At 38.5% G+C, this 22,721-nt stretch overlaps 1 protein-coding gene across 2 annotated transcripts in view; it reads right to left on the bottom strand.

Moving 5' to 3' along the window:
• SVEP1 (sushi, von Willebrand factor type A, EGF and pentraxin domain containing 1) overlaps positions 1 to 22,721 on the bottom strand; it is a 167,132-nt gene that overhangs the window by 22,014 nt on the left and 122,397 nt on the right. For both annotated transcript variants that reach the window (XM_001916149.5, XM_070251692.1), the window contains exons 34-40: positions 22,563 to 22,647; positions 21,732 to 21,923; positions 20,530 to 20,697; positions 12,824 to 13,496; positions 8,349 to 11,140; positions 6,185 to 6,410; positions 5,057 to 5,212 (exon numbers count right to left, since the gene is read on the bottom strand). In XM_001916149.5, coding sequence (XP_001916184.3) covers positions 5,057 to 5,212; positions 6,185 to 6,410; positions 8,349 to 11,140; positions 12,824 to 13,496; positions 20,530 to 20,697; positions 21,732 to 21,923; positions 22,563 to 22,647 — 4,292 coding nt within the window. The remainder of the gene's footprint in view (positions 1 to 5,056; positions 5,213 to 6,184; positions 6,411 to 8,348; positions 11,141 to 12,823; positions 13,497 to 20,529; positions 20,698 to 21,731; positions 21,924 to 22,562; positions 22,648 to 22,721) is intronic.

Below are 22,721 nucleotides of genomic sequence, written 5' to 3' on the forward strand. Positions count from 1 at the left end.
GTAAAAATCTTTCTAAAATTTACTTCCCTGTCTTCTGAAATAGAGTAAAATGCATATAACTTACTTGAAAAATTATTTATAATTATTATTTTGAATATACTTTTTGTATATTTTTAACTATCCCACAGCTCTTGGCAGCTCTATACATAGGCTGTTTGCCCCCTACAGTTATCACAGGCTTACATAGACTAAGACTACTGTTCTTGGATTTTTGGACATGATTTTTTACGCGTCCTTGCTTCCTCCTTCTTTGTTGTTCATCTTTTACCATAATCATCAGTGTTCCTAAGGATACCCCTTTTCCATGCTTTAAATTCCTAATCTACTATGGAATAATAAGTTAAATTTTATAATATTATGTGTTAAAAAAAGACTAGGTTCTTAGTACTGTTTTAAGAGGCTTGACTCTAAGGCAAGTATATGAACTCCAGCACGTGGATTTTGTCACATGTTTTTTCATTGCTCAGAGCCCTTTGGCTATCTTACTGTCTTGAAGCTGTGTTCTAAATTAGAAAGAAGTCTGAAAAGGAGCTATCATGTCTACTTTGTTTTGCTTTGTTTTGTTTTGTTTCTTTTTGAGGAAAATTAGCCCTGAGCTAACATCTGCTGCCAATCGTCCTATTTTTGCTGAGGGAGATTGGCTCTTAGTGAACATCCGTGTCCATCTTCCTCTACTTTATATGTGCGATGCCTGCTACAGTGTGGCTTGATAAGTGGTGCATAGGTGGGTACCCGGGATCTGAACTGGCGAACCCCGGGCCGCCAAATCGGAATGTGTGAACAACTGCCGTGCCACCGGGCTGGCCCTTACTTTGGTTTTTATCTGATTTACTGATGTCATCCTTATTGTTCTATTCAAAGGTATTTCTATTCAAAGATCTTCTATTCAAAGGTCTTTAAATGATCAGATTAATTACTGACAAATCTTTACCTGCAAGAATTTCATTGACTTTGATGAAAGGATACCGTCCTGACTTTCAAAAAAATATTCATTCTATAAAATTAAATGTTTCTTAAAAATATGTACTCATTACTTTCTTCTTATTGAAAAAGCAATAAGTGTTCATTATAGAGAGGTTGGAAAATGTAAAAGAAAAACAAAGTTTTCCAGGATTCTTCCTCCAGAGATAAACGCTGTTAACATTTGTTGTACTTTCTACGCTTATATACTTATGTATGCACAGGAAAATATACTATTCTAGTTTGTGAATTTTTTTTTATTAATTTCGAGGAAGGATATGGCAAACCATAAAAGCCAGCTCTCTAACTATTCGGGTTTTCCCAGAGTGGACTATACTCCTATAGTTAATTTTAGTAAATAGTTTAGTACTTTTTCTGTTACTATTTTTTCTTGTTGCCTTTCCTCTCATGTTTTGAAAGATAAATATTCTGTTTTGACTATGCGAATTTTTATTCCAATAAAAACTCAGATAAATCTATTTTCTATAACTGTTGATGTGAAAAAATCAAATATCATCTCATGGCTCTCTCCTCAGTAAGTTGCAAATTTCATCATGCATTTCCATCTTTCTTTTTCTCTCTCTGTCCCTTTACACATCTTGGGTTTTTCTCTCTCTCTTTTTTTGGGGGGCGGGGGAAGATTAGCCATGAGCTAACATCCGTGCCCATCTTCCTCCACTTTACATGTGGGATGCCTGCCACAGCCTGATAAGCAGTGTGTAGGTCGTACCTGGGGTCTCAACAAGTGAACCCCAGGCTGCCAAACTGGAACGTGCCAACTTAACTGCTGCACCCCCAGGCCAGCCCCTACACATCTTGTTTTTGGTGAGTTAAACTGGAGTTTTAGGTCCAGATTAGCTTTAGGTTACTATGTTTGACATAATGTATCTGCTTAATCAACAATTCGGTTAGACAGTTATATTAAGTTCTAGAATAATAGCAACCACTCTATTTCTCATTAGCAGTAATTTCGTAACATGCCTATCTCATTTTTGAGTTCTTTATTTTGATTTATTCCTCAGTTGCCTGTAGGAATTTTTATTTCAAGATTGCATGTGTTGTAAAGTTTTTGATATTTAGATGACTCAAAAATGTTGTGTACCTTACATATAAATGAAAACTTATTCATATAGTACAAGAATTTAACATGATTTACATTAGTTGTTCTAATTGCTTTGTCTGATTTTGGTAATAAAACGAACATTGGAAGTGATGCTAATAACTCCCCTATATTGAACTCAGACAATGGATAAAGGACCAAGCTCACCACTGTTTTTCTCTTATCTCCAGCCCTTGCAGTAACTTCACAAATGTGGTTACTGCATTTCTACTATAGACAGGATGAAACAGGCTCAGAAAGGTTTGGCAGGTTCCCCAACATCTTCCATTCAGCAAGAGGACAGAGCCTGTGACAGAGGTCTGACAGGACCAAGTGCCTGCTCTTAACCACTTTCCCAGCCATTGACCTTTTGCATCTGAGGTACTTGTTAAAAATGCAGATTCTTGGCCTAGGAACATACACTCCTTTTTACAACTTCTCAGATGATTCTCAAGCAAGTGGTTCATAAACCACTCTTTGAGAAACACTGGGAAACATCTCAGAGCAGTGGTTCCCAGTCCTGGCTGAACATGAGAATCACCTGGGAGCTTTTAAAAAGCTACTGCTGCCCTAGACTCAACCAACAGAGATACTGAATTAATTAGTCTTGGGTGAGAAACAGGCATTTGCATTTTTTAAAACACTGTCTTGCAGAAAAATTCAAAGACATGAAAACTACAACAGTAGAAAGGACAGTATAACGACTCCCATGCAGCCAACACTCAGATTACACAATTAACTTAAGGCCAACCTTGTTTCGCCTAAGGCCCACTCCTTTCCCATGAACCTGCGTTATTGTGAAGCAAATCCTAGAAATCAAATTACTTAATAGTAAGTATTTCAATAGGAATGTCTAAAAGATAGGGGTTCTTAAAAATTATAACCACAATAACATTATCACACCTTAATGATTCCTGAATATTAATGAAATGTTGAGTTAGTGTTCAAATTTCCAATTGTTGCATAAATGTTATATTTTATCTTGTTACAGTTCACTTGAATCTGGAACAAAGTAAGGTCCACAGGGTTTATTTATCTCTTATGTACCTCTTTAAATCTACAGATTCCTTCTCAGTTTCCTTCCCTCTTACCCTGTCAATTTATTTGTTTCAGAAACCAGAAAACTGGGTCATTTGTTTTGTAGATATTTCCACACACGGAATTTTGCCGATTACCTCACTATGGTGTCACTTAGCGTGTTCCTTTGCCTCTGATACTGGTTGTTGGCTTTAGAGGCTTGACTAGATTCAAATTCAGTTTTTCTTGTTTTTGGCAAGACTTTTTCATAATGGTGTGTTTTCCCACCAGGAGACATATAACGTCTGGTTGCCTCTATTTTTTCTGACACCAGTAGCCATGATGACAACTTAAATCCATTAATTCTTAAGAGTTGCAAATTCTGAGATTTAAATTCTATCGTTTATTGACTGGAATACTTCTATAAAGGGAAACTTCCTTTCATCTACTATTCGGTTATCCAATCATCCAGTTTCTTCCTCTTTCGTTGTCTGTTTTCAAAATAATGAATTTGTTCTTGAGTATCCTCTAATAGTTACCAACTAATTTTCTTTTAATATCATGATGAGTCTACTGTCACTCATGACGTATTTGATGTGTTTCAGTTATTACTCTTATTGATGCTAAAACGGTCTCATCTTGGCCCTTGGGGGCCTCATCCAGTTGGCCCCTGAGTCTTTTTAACACGTAGCCTTTGCTAGGTTGCCTGCTATCTCATTTGACAAGCTTTTCAAGGCTAATCTTTTACATTTCTTGTCCCAGACCTGGCATCCCTTATTTCTACAAGTAACTGGACATCAATATATTTTTTAAGTTTCTCTGGTAATTCTAAAATGTAGCTTGGAGCGAGAACAATTGCTATGGCACCTCTCTCAATTTTGTAGTTAGTTAACATTAATTTAAAAAAATTGTAAGGTAAATTATCTACTTCCTCAAACTTAATGACCCATCAGTTTGCTATACGTTTACATTTTATACCACTTTTCTTCTTAATAAATTGCAACACTAGTACTTTCACATGAAGAGCAACTGGGTTTCCAAAACAGAAAAACTCTCCAGTTGCAATCAACCATTACATTATTATCCTTCCTTTTCTTTTTTTTTTTTAACTCTTTTAAGCAGTTAAAACAACATCCATATAAGCCCAGTTCCAGCTTTCATGGACCTCTTTATGACAATTCTTTGACTGCATGGTCAGAAAATAACAGAAGGCACTATACAAATTTAACAGATCACTGGCAATGAATAATTCTGCAAAACGTACATTTAAATACCACTACACCAACAAAAACAGCAGAGAAGGGTTTCCTGAAAAACCAGATGACAACGTTATACAATGTAAAACAGGCCTCTTAAATTTCAAGTTTGATGATATGATCATGCTTTCAGCAAAACTGACTGCAGCCTTCCCACCAAAGTAATAGGGGGACCTAGGCGCTGCTGATGGAGTTTTAATATTACAAAGCAGGAGTGGTCATGAGACCTAACTTAGTATTTGGTTAGAACTGCGATGAGGAATTTTCAGGCCAGATCTGCCATGTGGGAACCTGGCATCTCAATCAGGAACTTGTCAAGGTATTTGAGCCCATTGCTGGAGGCAATCCTAGCTTTGCATACCTAAATCCTTACGGTCACCTCCATACGGTGACAGATGGGCTGCCTTGTTGCAGAGTATGATTAACAGGAGGCAGAAACACAGGTTTAAATGGGCAATTGAAGTCACAGTACCAGTCTTGTGGTTGGTATACTAATTTCCTCCTCCTTTACCATGGCTTTAATTTTTTTAATTCAAGACTTATTTTGCCTTTTAAAATTATAAATCACCTTAAATATTTATTGTAAAGTGTTAGGATAAGATAATAAAGTATAAAAAAATCTTTTAGAACCAAAATCAGTGAAAGAAATCAGTGCTAATAATGAAAATGTTCCCAAGTAGATCAGAAAAACAAATTAATTCTGGTTAAAAGTTTGTTCACTTACTTCTAATTCATAGCCAGGTTCACACTGATAAATAACTGTGCTTTCAAAAGTGTATTCACTGCCAACCACAAATCCATGCTCTGGACTTTCAGGTTCCCCACAAGAAACTGGACTGCAGGATTCATCAGAAAATGGTGGCTCCCAGGTGCCATCAGGCTAAATAACAAATAACAAATTATGTTACATTTAGGAGTTAATACGTATGAATGAAGAAGTTTGCAAATACTGACTGTATGGCAGAATAATCTCCAAAATAATAATCAAGAAGATCTAGAATTTGGTCTTTCTGCTACTTTTTATCTGCAGCCTTAAAAAACACGTTATTTATTAGACGGCCTTAATGGTCATCTCTAAACAATTTTAGACACTTTTTAAACACAAAAGCCAAGCTTTTTGTTCCTAATAGAATCCATTAAAAAAATCAAGGACTCCAAGAAACATGTTTTCATTATGATGGATGAGGACTGGATGGTTGGTACAAATATTCCATGACATAACAACGCACCCATATATTTCACATAATTCTACAGTTTAATTTAATGTTTATGAGAAATAGCAACTTATAGGCATACCACTCAAAGTTTAAAAACTTGCCTTCCTTTTCTCCATTCCAACACGAATACTTGAAAACATTCTAGTATGTATTTTGGAACCGCTCAAGTACTTAAAAAAAAAAAAAAAATATATATATATATATACTTATATATATATACACACATACACTCTTTTGAGCATCTATGGGTGGACCATATGACTTATGACTAATTTGTCATGAATATCTTGTTATAGATATGTCAACATTTTATCTAATGAATATCCTGTTATAGATATTTTAACATTTTATCTAATGAATATCTTGTTATAGATATTTTAACATTTTATCTAAATGTTTTTTCACCTACACTTGGCACTTTCTTAGTTTAAAAATGAGAATATTGGAAAGAAAGATATATTTGATTATATTTCTACCAAAAAACTTCTCAAATCCTTTGATATGATTGGAAACTTGGGGCATTTTTTCTTTTCAGGACAGCAAGATACTGCTTGTGTGGGGACATATACATTTATATATACAATACATATAAATGAATTACACTTACACATTCTAATTAAGATAGGGAGTCTTACCTGACATGTTGATGTGTTAACCCCCTCATTGGTATACCCTTCTGCACATGACACAGAAACTTGCTTATTCACACTGAAATCATCCCCGTGAATGAGTAGATGTGTTATGTTTGCTGGCAGAGGACATTTTCTGGGACTGCAGGAGATTGTCTCAGGGAACCAAAGACCATCTTTCTGACAGGTGAATGTATCTATATCTGTATCCATCATATAACCCTCCAGACACCTGCAATGGAAAAGCCAAAATGAGCGCCTTAAAGTGAGTACAATATAATTGATGCTCTGTTCTTGGATTTAAGAAGCTGTTAAAACGCTCAGTAGACACTTTATGTGATACATAAAATGGATTCAAACATCAGGTAGATGGCATTGCCATGCCAAAACACCAACACAGCAATGATAACCAGATCGATCTTTAGTTATCCACATTAAAGATTAGCCAAGACAAGTTGCTTTAAATGTTGTTATTATTTACCTTCATTGTGGATAATATCACTATTGAATTCATTTATTCTAAAAACAGATGACAGTTCAAGAAATTCTAGACAAAGTCATAAAAAGACTTAGATACCAGTAAGAATATAACACAATTAATATTTATTGGGTATCTACTTTGTGCCAAACACTGTTCTAGGCCTTTTAAATAGGGTATTTCTTTTAATCCTAATTATTAGCTATTATCATGTAACAGTAGCATGGGTGTTCAAACTCAAGTTCAATCTGGCTCTAAAACTCTCTGTGATTTTTAAAATTTGCATTTATTTGCTCAGCAAATATTTACATAGCACTTATTAAATTCCAGTCACTGTTCTAAGTGCTCTACAAATGTTAACTCATTAAATTCTCATGTGAACCCTATGCATAGGTACTATTATTACCTTTATTCCCATTTGCAGATAATGAAACCGACATCAAAGAGATTAAATAATTTCCCCAAGAAGTGACAGCTGAGATTCCTACCTAGGGAATATGGCTCTAGAATCCAGCTTTTGCCACCATACTACACTGCCTTTTTAATTAAGCCACTTAATTAACTAACATTTATTAGGTGGACATATTTTTTAATTTCACAAATTATAGACTAGGTAGAAGTCCCAGGTTTTGCAAGCTTGGAATGATCTGTTTATCTGCTATTAAGTGAAGATCTGAAAGAAGAAGTAATCAACAGACAATAAGGAATAACAAACAGAGAAGTCTTGAGAAGCAGGCGATATGTGACTTCTCAGGATATCTGACACACCAACATCCACATAAAAACTTGAAAATGCATATCAAAAGCAAGGAATCATTTTTGTTTTTCTTCTCAGCGCATGAGCCACTACTCTTTAGCTTTCTTATTGACAATCTTCCCCTGGGTCTACTTCTTATTGAAATTAAGAGAAAATGAAAGTAGGATTAAAATGTCCACAACAGACATGCTTAAGAAGAGTTGTTGAATTATTAATAAACTCTAAGAAGCCAACCTGTGAAGGATAACCCATAATTCCTTTGCAGATGTTAATAAAATCTAAATTGACTTAGAGAGTTGAGATATCTTTGAACATTTCAGGGATTTATTCCAACAAAAACTTAATTTAAAAATTAATTCCATTATTTTCTCATCCTTTTAAATAATGCATTTTAGCTAGAAAACTTTTCCAGCAAAAATCACCTTTGTGCATTAAATGCTTAATTTGTTCAGATAGCACAGGTTGGAAGTCCCCTTAAGACTATCACCCTATTTTTATTGATTAATGAAAGTGGTCTTTTGACCTGAATTCTTCAGCTTTTCCCTTATTTCCTCAACATCTGCACGTATGAATATAACCATAAAGTGATATCACAAAGAAATTTACCAGCATGACCTTTGAAAAACAGCCTTGTGATTTAAGAGATGTTAAAGCTAGCTAGAGGATCTTGCTGGTTCATGAAGCTCAATGGAATATGACAATCATGATACTTATATTAAGAATTACAACCTGAAAATGTAGAATTTTATCTTTATAGTCAATGGGTTTCTATATAAGTATGGGTAGAATAAAGCCAAGTGTTAAAAGCTTTAGGTTTTGGAGAGCAGTCTTGAGGTGGTATTTTCTTCCTAATGAGCTAAATTTTTGATCTATGACTTTTCATTTTACAACCCTCCTGCCTGCACCTCTTGGAGACTGAAGAGCCATGGTCTTACCTGAGTTTCACTTTACTTTCATAGGTGTATGCCTCTCCAGTTGCCACTGCATTGGCAACAGACGGTGGGGGTCCACAGGACACTGGCTCACAGACGGGATGAGGCTGGCTCCACATCCCTTTCTCCATACAAATCAGATCTGAACTGCCTTGTATGACATACCCAGGTCTGCAGTTGTAAGTGATCACATTTTCCTCTAAAGAGCCGCTCTCAGTGATGAATGCATTTGGTATCACTGGGAGAGAACCACAAGAAGCGTGTTCACAGCGTGGGAAGCCAGAGCTCCACTGGCCATTGGCTTCACAGGTGATTTCAGAAAGTCCCAGGAGCTTGAAACCCTTGAAGCACTGAATCTGGGCTGCTGTTCCACAACCAAAATCTGTCCCATTGACAGCTCCATTTTGAATTACTGGTGTGGAACACCTGCAAGGCAGGCAGGACGGTGGGCTGCCACTCCAGGAGCCATTGGAGAGACACTTTCTTGAAGGACTTCCATGGAGCTTATAACCAGAAAAGCATTGATACTGTATCTGGCCCCCATGAGAAAAGGAAAAGCCATTAGGGAAGCCATGAGCAAGATCTTCAGGGGGTCCACAGTTGACTGGTTTACAGAGAGGAACCTCCGCATCCCATGTCCCATCCGACTGACAGGTGAGTTTTGGAGCACCATACAAGACATAGCCCTCCTGACAGTGGAACACTACTTCCTTCCCCAAACCATAGTCTAGGCCATCCATCACTCCATTTGCCACCTGTGGTGGGCTGGCACATCTGACAGGCACGCAGATGGGAGTGGTTCCACTCCAAGTTCCATTGGCAAGACAAACACGACTCCTGGCTCCCTCAAGTAAGAACCCTACCTTGCAAGTGTACTCAATCTCTTTTTGGAATGTATACTCATCTCCTTTCACCTGGCCATTGGCTGAGATTGGGGGTGAACCACAGTCCACAGGAATGCAAATTGGCTCATCCCCATCCCAATTTTTATTTCCTTGGCATGTTCTCCTCTCAGTGCCATTCAACACATACCCAGGATTACACTCATAGTACAGCACGCTCAGGTATGTGTAGTTACTTCCTTTGATGGAGCCATTCATAACCGGATTTGGTTTTTTGCATGAAATGGCCTCACAGCGTGGAGAAGTACCACTCCACTCTCTGTTTTGGAGACAAAGTCTTATGTCAGAGCCCACCAGAATGTGTCCCGGTTTGCAGCTATATTGTGCAGCGCTGCCCATGGTAGTCTCTGTAAAATGCAAAAAGCCATTTTCAGGAGCAACAGGCAAGTCACATTCGATTGAAATGCAAGATGGTGCACTGCCATTCCATGTTCCATCTTCCTGGCAGATCAGTACAGGGTTTCCCAAAAGTTCATATCCTGGATTACAGGTGTATGAAACCATGGTGCCATATAGAAAGTTTGCTGAATGTGTAGCAGGAGATCCCTTTGTGTTTTTCCAAGTTTTAGCCACTGCTCCCAGATGACGAGGAGGGTGAGGAGTCACATATGGAACTTCCATCACATCTTCTTCCTGGTCAAAATATCCCTGACCGTCTTTGACCTTAGTACAGTCTCCAAAATCAATGTGAGGAGGGAGCCCACAGTCTATGGGTACACAAGTTGGGATGGAGCTGGACCATCCTGACTCTTCACAGGTCTGCATGGCATGACCAGCTACCTGGAATCCAGGGATGCAGCTGTAGATGATCATGGCACCATAGCTGTAATCTGCACCTTCTACAAAACCATTTTCAATGGGTTGTGGAGGATTACAATGGATGGCGTTGCAAGATGGGACATCCACATCCCAATTACCTGTCTCCAAACAAGTCAAGGCTTTGGGACCTTCAAGCCTAAAGCCTCGGTCACAAGAGTATGTAATGGTTTGCCCATAGTGTAGGTTTGTGTAAGTGAATTTGCCATTCAAAATCTTCTTGGGCTTTGGGCACTCAATGGGTTTACATGTTGGTTTTCCTCCAAGCCAGTGACCATTTTCTCCACAAAGGGTGGTAGTATTTCCCACCAACTCAAAGCCTGGCTTGCAGGTATAGAGAGCTGTGCTGAGATAAGCAAGACCTTGCACATCAATGATGCCATTGAGGATTTCTTCAGGTTGGGGGCATTCTACTGGAACACATTCTGGCAGTGGAGAGCTCCAGGTACCATCAGCTTGGCAGAAAGTGGTAGGATCTCCTCTTAGGAAAAACCCATCCACACAAGAATACTTGACAGTACTTCCAAAATGAAGAGCAGAAGAAGGAGCAGGAACACCAAAGGAAATCAGGGGAGGTGGGAGACACAGAACCATCTTACAAATAGGAAATGAATCATTCCATTGCTGGGATGGCAAACATTTCAGGACAGAGGGGCCCTGTAGAGCATGCCCTTCTTTACAGGAAAACATCACCACTCCTACCTCAGTAGTCAACTCCTTCAACACGAGCTGGTTTTCCAGGAGGGGTGGCTCTGGGCACTTGGTGGGCACACACTTTTGGTTTGGCTTCTTATTCCATTTGCCAGATTTCTGGCATGTCCAAGAATTGTCGCCAACAAGCTCATAACCCTCATTACAGAAAAACTGAACCTTGGACCCTACTTCAAAATTTTCTCCTTTCATGTAGCCATTCTGGATTGGAGGAGGTTTTCCACAGTTGAGAGGGATGCATGACAGAGGAGATTCACTGTGCCAGTGGCGATTGGCTTGGCAGACAAATACAGGACTTCCAACTGACTTATAGCCTGGATTACACTGATACCTCACTTCACTCTCAAAGATCCTGCCAGTTGCATGCTGCATAATAGGGAGAAAACAATTAAGTACAATTTATGTAACAGATAATATGATTAACTAAATACATTAAATAGTAAAAAAGAGACTAAAATGTCTACATTAAAATGAATCAACTTAGACATAAGCAAATGAGGACTTATGTTTTTTCCAGTAAGTCCACTCTATGTTTTTCAATAAGTGAACAAAACAAGAGGTCAATTAAGTAATCTTACTGCAGAAATGTTGACCACAGTGCTGAGGCCATAATACGTAAAAGATCAAAAGTCTCTAAATTGATTGATGAATTGATAGAGTGATACAGAAAATTAGAAATTACTTGGTAAATTCAAAAAAATCTTGCTGACCAAAGTCATGCCATAGTTTGTTGTTTTAATAACATAAAGGGAAACACACACGAACATACATTTATTTGTTAATGTTGTTTTATAGTACAAAAAGCACACAAAATATTTTTCATGGATATGGTCCTAGGAGTTTTATCAGAGTTTTGTGTTCATTCTTAACATACTTGAAAAAAATTATGCTATAAAATAAGGATGGGAAATAAAAAGCAGTATTTTATCTTTAAACAAAAGTTTAATCTTCATGATCTCAAAATTCAAATAAATAAGTGATTCATATAATAAAAGGTCACTTTTAGGCGGTACAAAAAGTGAATTAGTTATGAAAACTAAAAAGATTACTATGGTTCTTTGTTAGTGATAATGGTAAAGTCTAGCTTCTGTGTTGTAGTGACTTCTCAGTAATTTGAACATAATTATTTGTTTTGTTTACTTATTTATTGCTTGGGGACCCCACATGCATGTAAGCATGATGTCATCACAGACTTGATCTGTATTATTAATTACTAGATCTCCAATGCTTATCTGGCGCCTAATAAGAGCTTCAGAAATATCCATTAAATTAATGAATGAAGAAAGCCTCCTTACATAAACCATATACCATCTTCCGATAGAAAGCTAACATATCTGAGCAAAAGTCTTAAATAAAAGGCGTTTACTATTATTTTGTTGTTGTTAAATAGAAAAGAGAAAAGGTACTATATATGTGTGGGTTTTTATAAAGTGTTTAATTAGAATATTATTTATTTAAAATGGCCCTTGATTTGGAGGAATAGATCCTCATTCTCGTTTTCTTGATGCTTTTAATGAGAAGACGCGTGTTAGCGTGAAAGCAGGGCATGAGGGTCTGACGTAACACTTTGTCCATCAGGGCGACATTGCCTTTAAGCTCACTCAAAGAAGCTCACAAAAACTGCATCATAGTGAGTGGATGGTTTACCTCATCTTTTCTCTAAAAAGTAGAAACAGTCATATTTCTCTAGGTTTCATTGAGACCTTGATTTCTATAAAATAAAACATACATCTATCTTGGAATAACTTTTTTGATAATGCAAAGTGGTATTTTATTAAAATTGGCTTATTCCAACTTCATGGTTAGGGCTAAGATATTGCTACAAAGGGCTTCGAGTGTCTATATGCTAGCAGAAAGTAGAAAGCTAATATATTAAAAGGATTCATAATGTCTATCAAATTTTCTCCAATGTTCACTACCTATAGATTTAGCTACTTCTGTTTTTCAACAACTAATCTGTTTACTGCCTCTGCTTCTGAATCCCCCGTTAGCCACAATGGGCTGGCCCTGTAATGAAAGCCATGGATCACTTGCTAATTAGTCTCTTACCTCCAGAAAGGCATTCTCTACCTTAGGTGGTTCATTGCAAGATACAGGGTGGCATGTGGGTGTGGGGCTACTCCACTGTCCTGTGGCTTCGCAGGTACTCTTCTTCTCTCCTTTGACGTAGAACCCTTTGTTGCAGCTATAAGCTACCATGGCCCCAAAACTGTAGTTTGATCCACTTGCATAGCCATTCATGATGCTTGGTGGCTCTCCACAGCGCACGGGGATGCACTGGATGGACAAGGGGGAAGGGTTCCACTGCCCACCTCTCATACATTCTATCTTGGCTGAGGTGTTCAGTACAAAACCTTCCATGCATTTGAAGCTTACAACTGAGCCTGCTGCAAATTTGGCTTTGCTCACAGATTCTAAGATGCTGTAGGAAACAGATGGAGGTTTTTCACAGAAATGAGCTATACAACGGGGCACGGCCTGACCTTCTGGGGGAACCCACTTGCCCTGGGCATTGCAGATGAGCTGGGAATTGTCTGCCAGGCTGTAACCATCTGAGCAGTAGTAGAATGCAATGTCTCCAAATAACCGATGGGCGGTCTCTGGAGAGGCATGTTCCACGTTGGGGGGCTCATCACAGGAGACGGCCAGACACTGCTGGTTACTTCCACTCCACTCGCCACTGGCCAGGCATTCAATGGTGTCAGGACCAGCAAGGGTGTAGCTATGAGATTGGAAGGAAAGAAACAATAACTAAGGATAATATCTGAGAAAAGGTGTTTGCATCTTCACATTCTGCTTTTATTATTTTATCTGTCCAATAACGATTTTACTTTTACTCTTTAAAACAATACTTACTGTTTGAATATTGCACTTATTGATCAAATGACTTTCATTTGAGATATAGAAATACATCTTGATATTAATATTAATGCTTGTTCAGAAAGGGAAGTGGCCCTAAGATTTTTGCTATTTAAGGAACTCTAAAAATTGTTACACATTTCCTTAAGAAGAAAAAGTGAGGAGCAAGTTATAATTTTGTTTGACTCAATTCAAAATTGGAACTTCAACTGTCTTTAGATGGTTTTAGTTGGTTGATTTTATCCCTAGTCTTTGAAACAATCTCTGATGAGCCACATGTAGCCTACGTATAGTTCATAGTTATGCACTTACATATATTCAATGAACTTTAAAGCAGTGATTATAATTTTGTCTCTGATGTTTCCTAAACCCTTAACCATGTGGTTAGCGTTAAAAGCTGTGTTCTGCACATGGGTCTTCTCTTCAACCAGTATGAATAAATTCTGCTTAATAACTCTTAGTCTTTCTTTATGCACAAGGTGTTTTCCAATATATGATAGACTGAGGACGTAAAAAAATCTTAAATTACTCTCAAATGCTCTTTCAATGAAGCAGAACAAAATACTAGGATATGCAGTATTAGCATAATGACATTTTAGTCATTCTTATTTTCATTCTCACTTTCCTGCTGAAGAGAGATGACAGAGTTTTAAAGGAATGTCTAACAACTAATGAGTTCGTCATTTTGATATTAAGGAACCGTAAGGGGACTAAAATAATTTGGCACCTAACTTAATCCTTATTAGACATATTAATTTATTCATTTCACAGATGAGTGAACGATGGTTCAGACAGGCTAAGAAACTTGCCTAGAGTCACACAGCTGCAAGCAGCAGAATTAGGATCTGAATTTGGTTTATGGGATTCCAACACTTATACTTTTTCCATGACATTGCTCTGTCTTTCTTCCTCTCTCTTTTTACAATGAGGTAGGTTAAACCACAATTTGTGGGTGTCCTGTGGGAACAGTATTGCAGTGTCACGAGTACAAATTATTTGACCCACACTTAAGCAATGATTCTTCAGTCATTAGTTAGTAAACATTTCTCCTGAGGTCCCTTTTAGTTTTTTATAAGAATTAGCTATTTTGGAGGGGTTGGAATTCCTTCACCCTCACTGGCAAGACTTATGAAATCTATAGGAGACAGAGAGGTCAAGGAAAAAAATGATAGAGCATCAGCAGAAATGTGTGCATTCACCCTACCTGTGGTCATATATGATGCTACGGACAGAAGTGGTCTCAGAACGAATATGCCGAGATATTTCTACAGCTGAGCACAGTCTCCAGTTAGGGTCTGCTGCAGTTCAGTGTTGGGGATAAATTCAGTTCTTTGTATAAGAACCTGAACTTGATAAATTTTTAGACAACTTCTGTCTTGGAGAATCCAGGAAGGTATACAAAGATAATGATAAAAGCATAATTTTATTATTAAAAAACTCATTATCCCAGGTCTGAGTGCCCAGATTCTACTACTCATGTGTCACGTGTGCTCTGGATGGAAGTTCCATTTGGAGAGGCTCCTGATGTTTAAATTTTTATGGCACACTTCAGATGCTTTTATAGCACACATTGAACCACGCATCATTATCGTCATGAGTCCCTTGATGTTGCCAGCATATTTCACTGGTTGAACTTCACAGACATCACCTGAGACATCCCTGATTTATTAGGATCCATTGTACCATCTATAAAATACTTCCTTTATTTCATGGGACCATCTGCTTAGAGGCAGAAGCATCTGTCTCCAGAACCTTCCTTTTTCCTCAAAGTCTCTTGAAGACACAAAAATGGTGTTTTGTAATTTGGCAGCACTTTGTTAGGCCTCTGACCCATGATCTTCTGGAAAATCTCCACCACTGCTCCTCCCTAATGGAAAAATCATGGCAAAGCTCTTCTGGAGTGTAATGGAAGATTACCATCAAATACATATATTTTGAACAAATGAATTTAAAGAGTGTATTTTGGATACTATCCATATTTCTTAGAACCTACACTATCCCTTTCTCTTACCTAAAATCTTGACTTTTCTTTAAGTGTATCAATCAACATTTAGTCCTTCACTAAATAATTCTTAAGGGCCATACTCTGTGCTAGAGTCACTTCCTTAGGGCAGGATGCAATGCCAATGTATTTAGCTGTTTACATGTCTGTGTCCACCCCCGACACCACCCACCCCCACTACCTGGTGCAGTATAGGCCCCTTCACACAGTGGTTGCTTACAGTAGAAATGATTGATCCTAACCAAAGAATGAGAAGAGGAGGAAAGGCTTCCCAGATAAAATGGCTTTTGAGGGGAGTCTTGAGAGTGGAAAAGGAATCATTCAAGGCAGAAAAGTAACATGAGCAAAGGAGTATGGGGCGTTCTGGGAACTTGCGAACAGTTAGGAATGGCCTATGAACACCTGGCAAAGGAAGTGATGATCACCAGGATCTTGTGTACTTTTGACAGTGGTGACAGTTGATGGGTGAAGATGTGACAGGCACAGATTACCTGGAAATGGTTTCCGAAAGTTCCTTTGACAAAGACTCTCATAAGATTTTAGCAGACAAAACGTCGCTAGGACAGAAACTATTTAAGCGGTTTATTAACTGGATGACCCAAAGAGTATTGATTAATAGAAATAAGCTAGTTGGGAGTTTCACATCTTGTAAATGCCACAAAACTCTGTCCTTAGTCCAAATGTCCATCAGTTTGTAGGCAATACATAACTGTAGGGTGGGGAATAAGGGTTTTCACAGGCCAGTTCACTGTTTACAATCTTACAAGGTAATATTTAACAAAGATAAAATGGAAGGTCCTGCACATAGATAATTTAAAAAATTGTGTAAATTAAAAAAAATGGCTTAGTGGCAGCCAGTGTGAAGGAGTTTCACTGAATGTAAGTGGAATGAGTCAATGGTGACATCCTTAGAAGAATTATTGCGTTTCTAGAAACTCATTTGTCTAGGAAAAGAAGAGGAGAAATGAAATAAATACTTATCTTTTAAATACGACGTGGCAGTTCCTAGATTTGGCGTTTTTATTCTGTGGTAATTACATTCTAATTTGATGTGCCAGTGTGCGTTCAGTTCTGGGTACCACAATTCCAACTGGGCTATAGACCTATTGGAATAGGCTCACAGGAGAGTGACTGGGATTGAACAGACTTGGGATCGTGTCCACTTATGAGAAAGAGAAGTGCAGACTTGAGGTTGAGCTGGCTAGAACGTCTGTCTCTACATCTTCACTTCCAAAGCCGCAAGCTTGACATCCTAGCCAGAGGGAGGATCATTTCTCAGTCATAGAAACATGTGAAGGGGGTGAGATCCCTTGCTGAAGCCTCTCAATTATCTCTAATGATCCATTTTTAGGAGAATCTTGGGACCAGGCAATCAGTACTTGAATGGCTGGCATTTTGGAGGTGCCAAGAAATTTACACTGAGTGGCTTCAAGAAACGGAACTAAATCTGTGTCTTAGATTAGATAACATATCCAATGTGGATGGGGATAAAGGTTTATTAAAAATAACTATCTTCTAAAATATATCAGTTAGTCTTCTAAGATACTAAAGAAGGATATATTTTCTGAATGACAAAAAAAGAGGAATTAATTGCTAGCTATTGCCTACATAGAACTGTAACTGGTCTCTGATCAAATTGTTGCACCACTTCATTATGTTAGAAGTCTGAATGTGTGTTAAAATTTCTGGGAGACATATTTCGCCTGCTTACTTTTTAAAAGAATTATTTTTAAAAAGATAAAGTTTTGTACATGTGATGACGTATGTCTTATAAATGTTGGCTACCAAAGCAGGAAAAATTGGAACTGGCACATATCTAAAACGCTGGAATATTTAATTTTATTCTGTGCGACATTTTTTATTCTCATTCAAGAAACGTTGGGGACACTCTTGCAGACTGTCGTTTAAAATCAGGCTATACAAATTATAAAACAAATCGTTTTACTCCATAATTTCAAGGAAAAATGATCCATCGATATTACAGTGATGCCATAGAAGGCCACCTTTTAGGAGAAATTGGCTGTAATACAGTAGCATATTTTTGGAATAATAATGACAAACGCTTTGAAAATGGGCATAGGAATCTTCAGATGCTATTTCCAGTGATTTGATTCACACACTGAGGAGAAGCCTGTTAATGAGCATGTGCCTGGGAAGTTTTATGAGAGGCTCCCAAGTGGGTTATTAGCTCTTCTCTTTTTAGAAGAAGAACCTTACAAGAGCCTTAAAAGAGCAACATATTTAACGAGCTGCAATTTAATAAGAGCAATGGAAAGCATAAATCTGCATCAGTAATTATTTCTGTTTTCAATTAAAAACGATGATCAAAAATTTTATCTTAGTAAATTCAGTAATGCATTTAAAAGTCTATATTTGAGAGGAATCAAAAGGGAAACATTCTAATAGGATTTTAGGATGCCAATGACCCTTCCTTCTCTCTGAGCTTCTCACCAAGAGTCTACACACAGGGATGAAAAGAAAAATGGGAAACAAGTGACCACTTTGTTAATTTGGGTAAACGGCTGATGTTTACCCCAGGGCAATGTTTTGATAAAAGGTGAATTTGGAAAGCCAAGTTTAGGGCAGGAGGCAGAAATGAGGCTCCTTGCTTCTTTCCTTCTCTGCCATTCATCTTACTACTCCAGTCTCCTAAAGTATCTGTTCTTTCATCCTAAACTTGAGACTGGATCTTTCCCCCTTAATTCAAGGAAAGGCTGGTACAAAGCACAACATCAGTAAAGGAAGAAAAAACAATGAGACCAAAGCAAGACTGCACGTATGTGCATGTAATTAGCAGGCCTGGGTGGCCTAAACAGTGTGCAGAACAGTGACCGGTGTCAGGCAGTCTCAAGGGAGAAGAGAGAGTTGAGAGGGTTAGAGAGGGAAATAGGCCCTAACCCTCTTATCAGGCCAACAGCATCTTAGGAAGTGGAAGAAGACAGCAGGACAGGCCCCATTACACAAAAGCCATGACTTGAACACAGTGCTGCCATCCTTGCATAGAACAACACAGTGCATGCTGACCTACGCCCATCAATCACCTAGGGGAAGAGATCGAAAAGGATGAAAAGAGAGAGAGAAGGGGGCCAACTGACTTCCAGTTCTGGCTACAAGAAAGTCTGAAAACCCTCCCTATATAAAACTTGATGAAATATAACAAAAACGATTTTAAATGCGTAGCTGAGCTGACAAGAAAAGAAATCTCCATGTGCTAGAAATGAAGAGGAAATTAAAAAGTGAAAAGTAAGCCTGTAAATGAATGCTGTGGTTGTCCCTGGATTGGACAGGGAAGGGAAGAAGAGAGGATGGGACATACTGCCTTGGAGTTCGAATACAGAGCAACAGCAGAGTTTCTGGCACGACCCTAGTCCTAGCAGGTCATTCACAGGATATTCGCTAGAAACATTCCACCTAGAGGCTCGGTGGGATGACAAGTGAGATCTATTTGCTGGGCAATTTCTTTGCCTGTTTGTTTTTTTGTTGTAGGAATATTGGCACTGACCTAACATCTGCACCAATCTTCCTCTGTTATATGTGGGATGCTGCCACAGCATGGCTAGATGAGTGGTGCCAGGTCTGCACCTGGGATCTGGGCCTGTGAACCCCTGGCCACCAAAGTGGAGAGCGCGAACTTAACCACTACGCCACCGGGCTGGCCCCAGGAAGAAATTTTTAAATGAGTCACTCCACAGGGGAGGGATGGGGCCATCAAAAGCTAATTCTTGCACTGACATTTTATTATTAAAGATTTCTTTTTCACTTAAGAAGGTGTTAAGATTTGGGATTTCTGTCAGCTGTTTATACAAGTGTTTGACGCTCAAGAGCTATTTGCAAGGAAATATTGTCGCCACCTGCTGGCAGTCCTGTATTAGTAGGACGGTCTTCCATGAGGCGAAACGAATTTCAACTTCCGTGCTATTATAGAAAGTGTGTCCTCTTATCTGTGCTGGAATCATCATAATAATGGCAAAGTCTGCCGATTTATTGAGTCGTTTTCCAGCTAGTCTATCATTACGTCATTTTATTCCTCACAATATCCATATGAAGCATGAACCTTTAATGAACTCATTTTATGTAGGAAGACAATCAAAGCACTGAGAGGTTATACCATTTTCCCAAGGCCACACAGTTAATGATGGACAGAGCTGAGACACAAATCCAGAAAATGGTAACCCCTCTGCTGTTGCTGCTTCCAATTGTGTGAAGAGCAACTCGGGTAAATCTGTAGCATGAAAGCACTATTACTGGTGAGGATATTTATTGAGGAAGCATGGGGAAAAAAGCAATGACATGCCAGTCAGATGACCTGGGATTAAATCACCCCTCAATTCTTTATTGCCTGCCGGAGACACTAAGCAGATCACCATCCCAGAGTGAGCTCTCCTTTCTCCGTAACTCACAGGGTTTCCATGAGGAGCAAATGAGATAACGAGTGTGAAAGCAATTTGCAATCTGCTCCCTGGTTCTACAAATTTTATCTCTGAATTAAAAGAGATTATTAAAAATGTAAAAATCTGAACTTTATTATCCTTTTTCCTGCAGATGTGTCATCTTTCGTTGTGACTTAAGTCTTGCCTTTGGTTTTGAAGAGGATAAATCTACAAATGCTTATTTTGATGTGTTTTTTTGCATCTTTAATTAAAGTATAAAGATATTTTCCATTGAACTGCCCAATGTCCATTATGCAAGGCTTAATTTGATAAGCTACTCTAATTCCAGGAAAACATTGCTCCCCTAGGAGAATATGCTCCCTTTCTGCCATCAGAAAGCAAGAGCATAAAGCTCTCTTTGGCTCTGGCTGCTGGGAAATTTAATTGAGTGTTCAGAGAAGCCCATGTCTGCAGTCAGGGAACATCCACTCCCAATGTTTCTTCCCTTCCTAGGCTCTACTCACCCTTCTTTGCAAGTGTAAGTAACAGTGTTCCCAAAAGTGAAGTTACTCCCGGTGATGACAGCATCTTTGATGGCTGGCGGCTCTCCACAGAAGACAAGATGACAGGTAGGTGGCGCTCTGTCCCAGCTGCCTGACGCCGAGCATTCAATGACGGAAGGGCCCTGTAAGCTACAGGAAGAAAGATGCCACCTCTTTCATTGGCTATTTATTTACTGCTATGGAGATGAGATAGGAAAGACTTAGAAGCGCCTAGGGGACACGAGGAATTCTAATACGTAAAAGTAAAGTTTCTTCCTATTTTCTTGCTTTATATAAAAACAAGGGAAATCTGAGCAGGCTATAGACCATTTAAAACCATGAATATGCTAAAAAAACATAACAACTCGGTGCAAAACACAATGCTTAATGTGCTCATTGGTGGTGTTGTAGGGCACTTCAAACCTTGCAAATAGCAGATTACTTGGAGGAGAAGGAATTACGAGACTGGTTAGGACCCAGTGACAAAGGAGACAGATACCCAAGAAGTCAGGATAACTGAGGTCCAAGGGTGTCCGTCGTCCTTGCCACGAGCTTGGGATCTGAAGTGTGTGGCTCATGACTCTGACCTTTGGTCTTCTTTTGATTTCACAACCTCAAATCCTACATCATGGCTTATCCACCTTCACTTGCCAACCTGATTCTGATTGTCTGTATTACTCACTCTGCTTCTGTTCACTTCATCTGTTTCACTTCAGATCCTGTTGGCCAAGTTTCTGATCACAGCCTGACTCTCTCTGCTGTCCCTTCTGTTTGAACACACACACACACCTTTCATCAAATTAATCTTGTACGGTATTAAGGACCCAGGCCCTTACCTTGGTAAATTTTTTATAACATCTCATGTAATGCTGAGTGTAAGCTTGGTAAGTTGTTTACCAAAAAATCCAGGCATTGTGTTATGCCTCACAAACACTTTTGCTTTCATGCTTAATGTCTGAATGTTTATAGCAATTGAACTAGGACTCTCAGAGTCAAAGTTAGATGGAATAGTTCCCTGGGCATTTACTATGAGCTAGGCTTCAGGAAGCATACAAATTTGAGAATATCTTTTACATTTAGAAACTTGTATTTAAAGTCAGTCAGTCACATGCAAATGAAACCTACTGAGTAAAAAAATGAGTAACAGTATTGTAACAAGCGTGGCTGGTGTCTGTGAACTTTACCTGTATCCACTCTCACACGAATATGATGCAGTAGAAAGGTATGTAAGCCCACTCAAAATATATTTCCCATTATTTATGTTTTCGGGGCTAGAACACTTGACTAGTTCACACACAGGAGGAGAGTGGCTCCAAGAACCACTGGCAAGACAGGATGACTCTTTATCACCATCCAGAGTATATCCTTTATCACACCTAGAGAAGATAAAGGAAAATTAGAGAATATAATTTGCTTTATTTTGCATAATTTCATCTGTGCCAAAACCTCCAAAAATATTGTGAATATACTCATATAGGAAGAGTTCTTTTTTTCCTACTGAAATAATGCTTTATAATTATTCTTCTTCAGGGTTGAATACTGTACTTCTCTCCCATAAGGCCCTTGCTGAGCGAGAAGTAGAAGGATAGGCTTAAGGATTTGGCTTGCCCCTGGTGTGTGTCATGGATTAGTAGCTGCAAACAAAATTCTTGGTTGGAGAGTGGTCTGGTCTAGTATAAGTCCCTGAAATATTGGGTTTGGAGTTAAAGCTCCAACTTATAAGCAAGACTATTTATTAGCTTGCAGGGCCGTCCTGCATGACATCCATTCTTAGAGCATCTCAAGGAGGTGCTGGTGGCAATAGTTGGGTTCTGGTCAGGGGATTTAAGGATTCTAGATATGATGACCATTAGATTATTGGATTAGAATTCTTTACACTACACATGATTCAATTAATTTCACAGCAATTTAAAAACATCCTCTGGGATTATTCTTCACCCTTTCTTCCAGTATTATATCACCACCAGTGTGTCGTCAAAAACTTCTACAAACTAGTTCTGGTCTTAGATACTTACCTATATACTACTTTACTGCCATAGGTAAATGTTGATCCATCAATGCCACCATTTTCTGGAAAAGCTGGTGCACCACAGGAAACAGCTTAAAGGAGGAAAAACAAAAAGCATTGCTTTTCTTAGCTAATGAGTGCAAAAATTTCTAAAACCCTAGGGGGC

Source organism: Equus caballus, chromosome 25 (genome assembly GCF_041296265.1).
Source record: "Equus caballus isolate H_3958 breed thoroughbred chromosome 25, TB-T2T, whole genome shotgun sequence".
Classification (NCBI taxonomy): domain Eukaryota; kingdom Metazoa; phylum Chordata; class Mammalia; order Perissodactyla; family Equidae; genus Equus; species Equus caballus.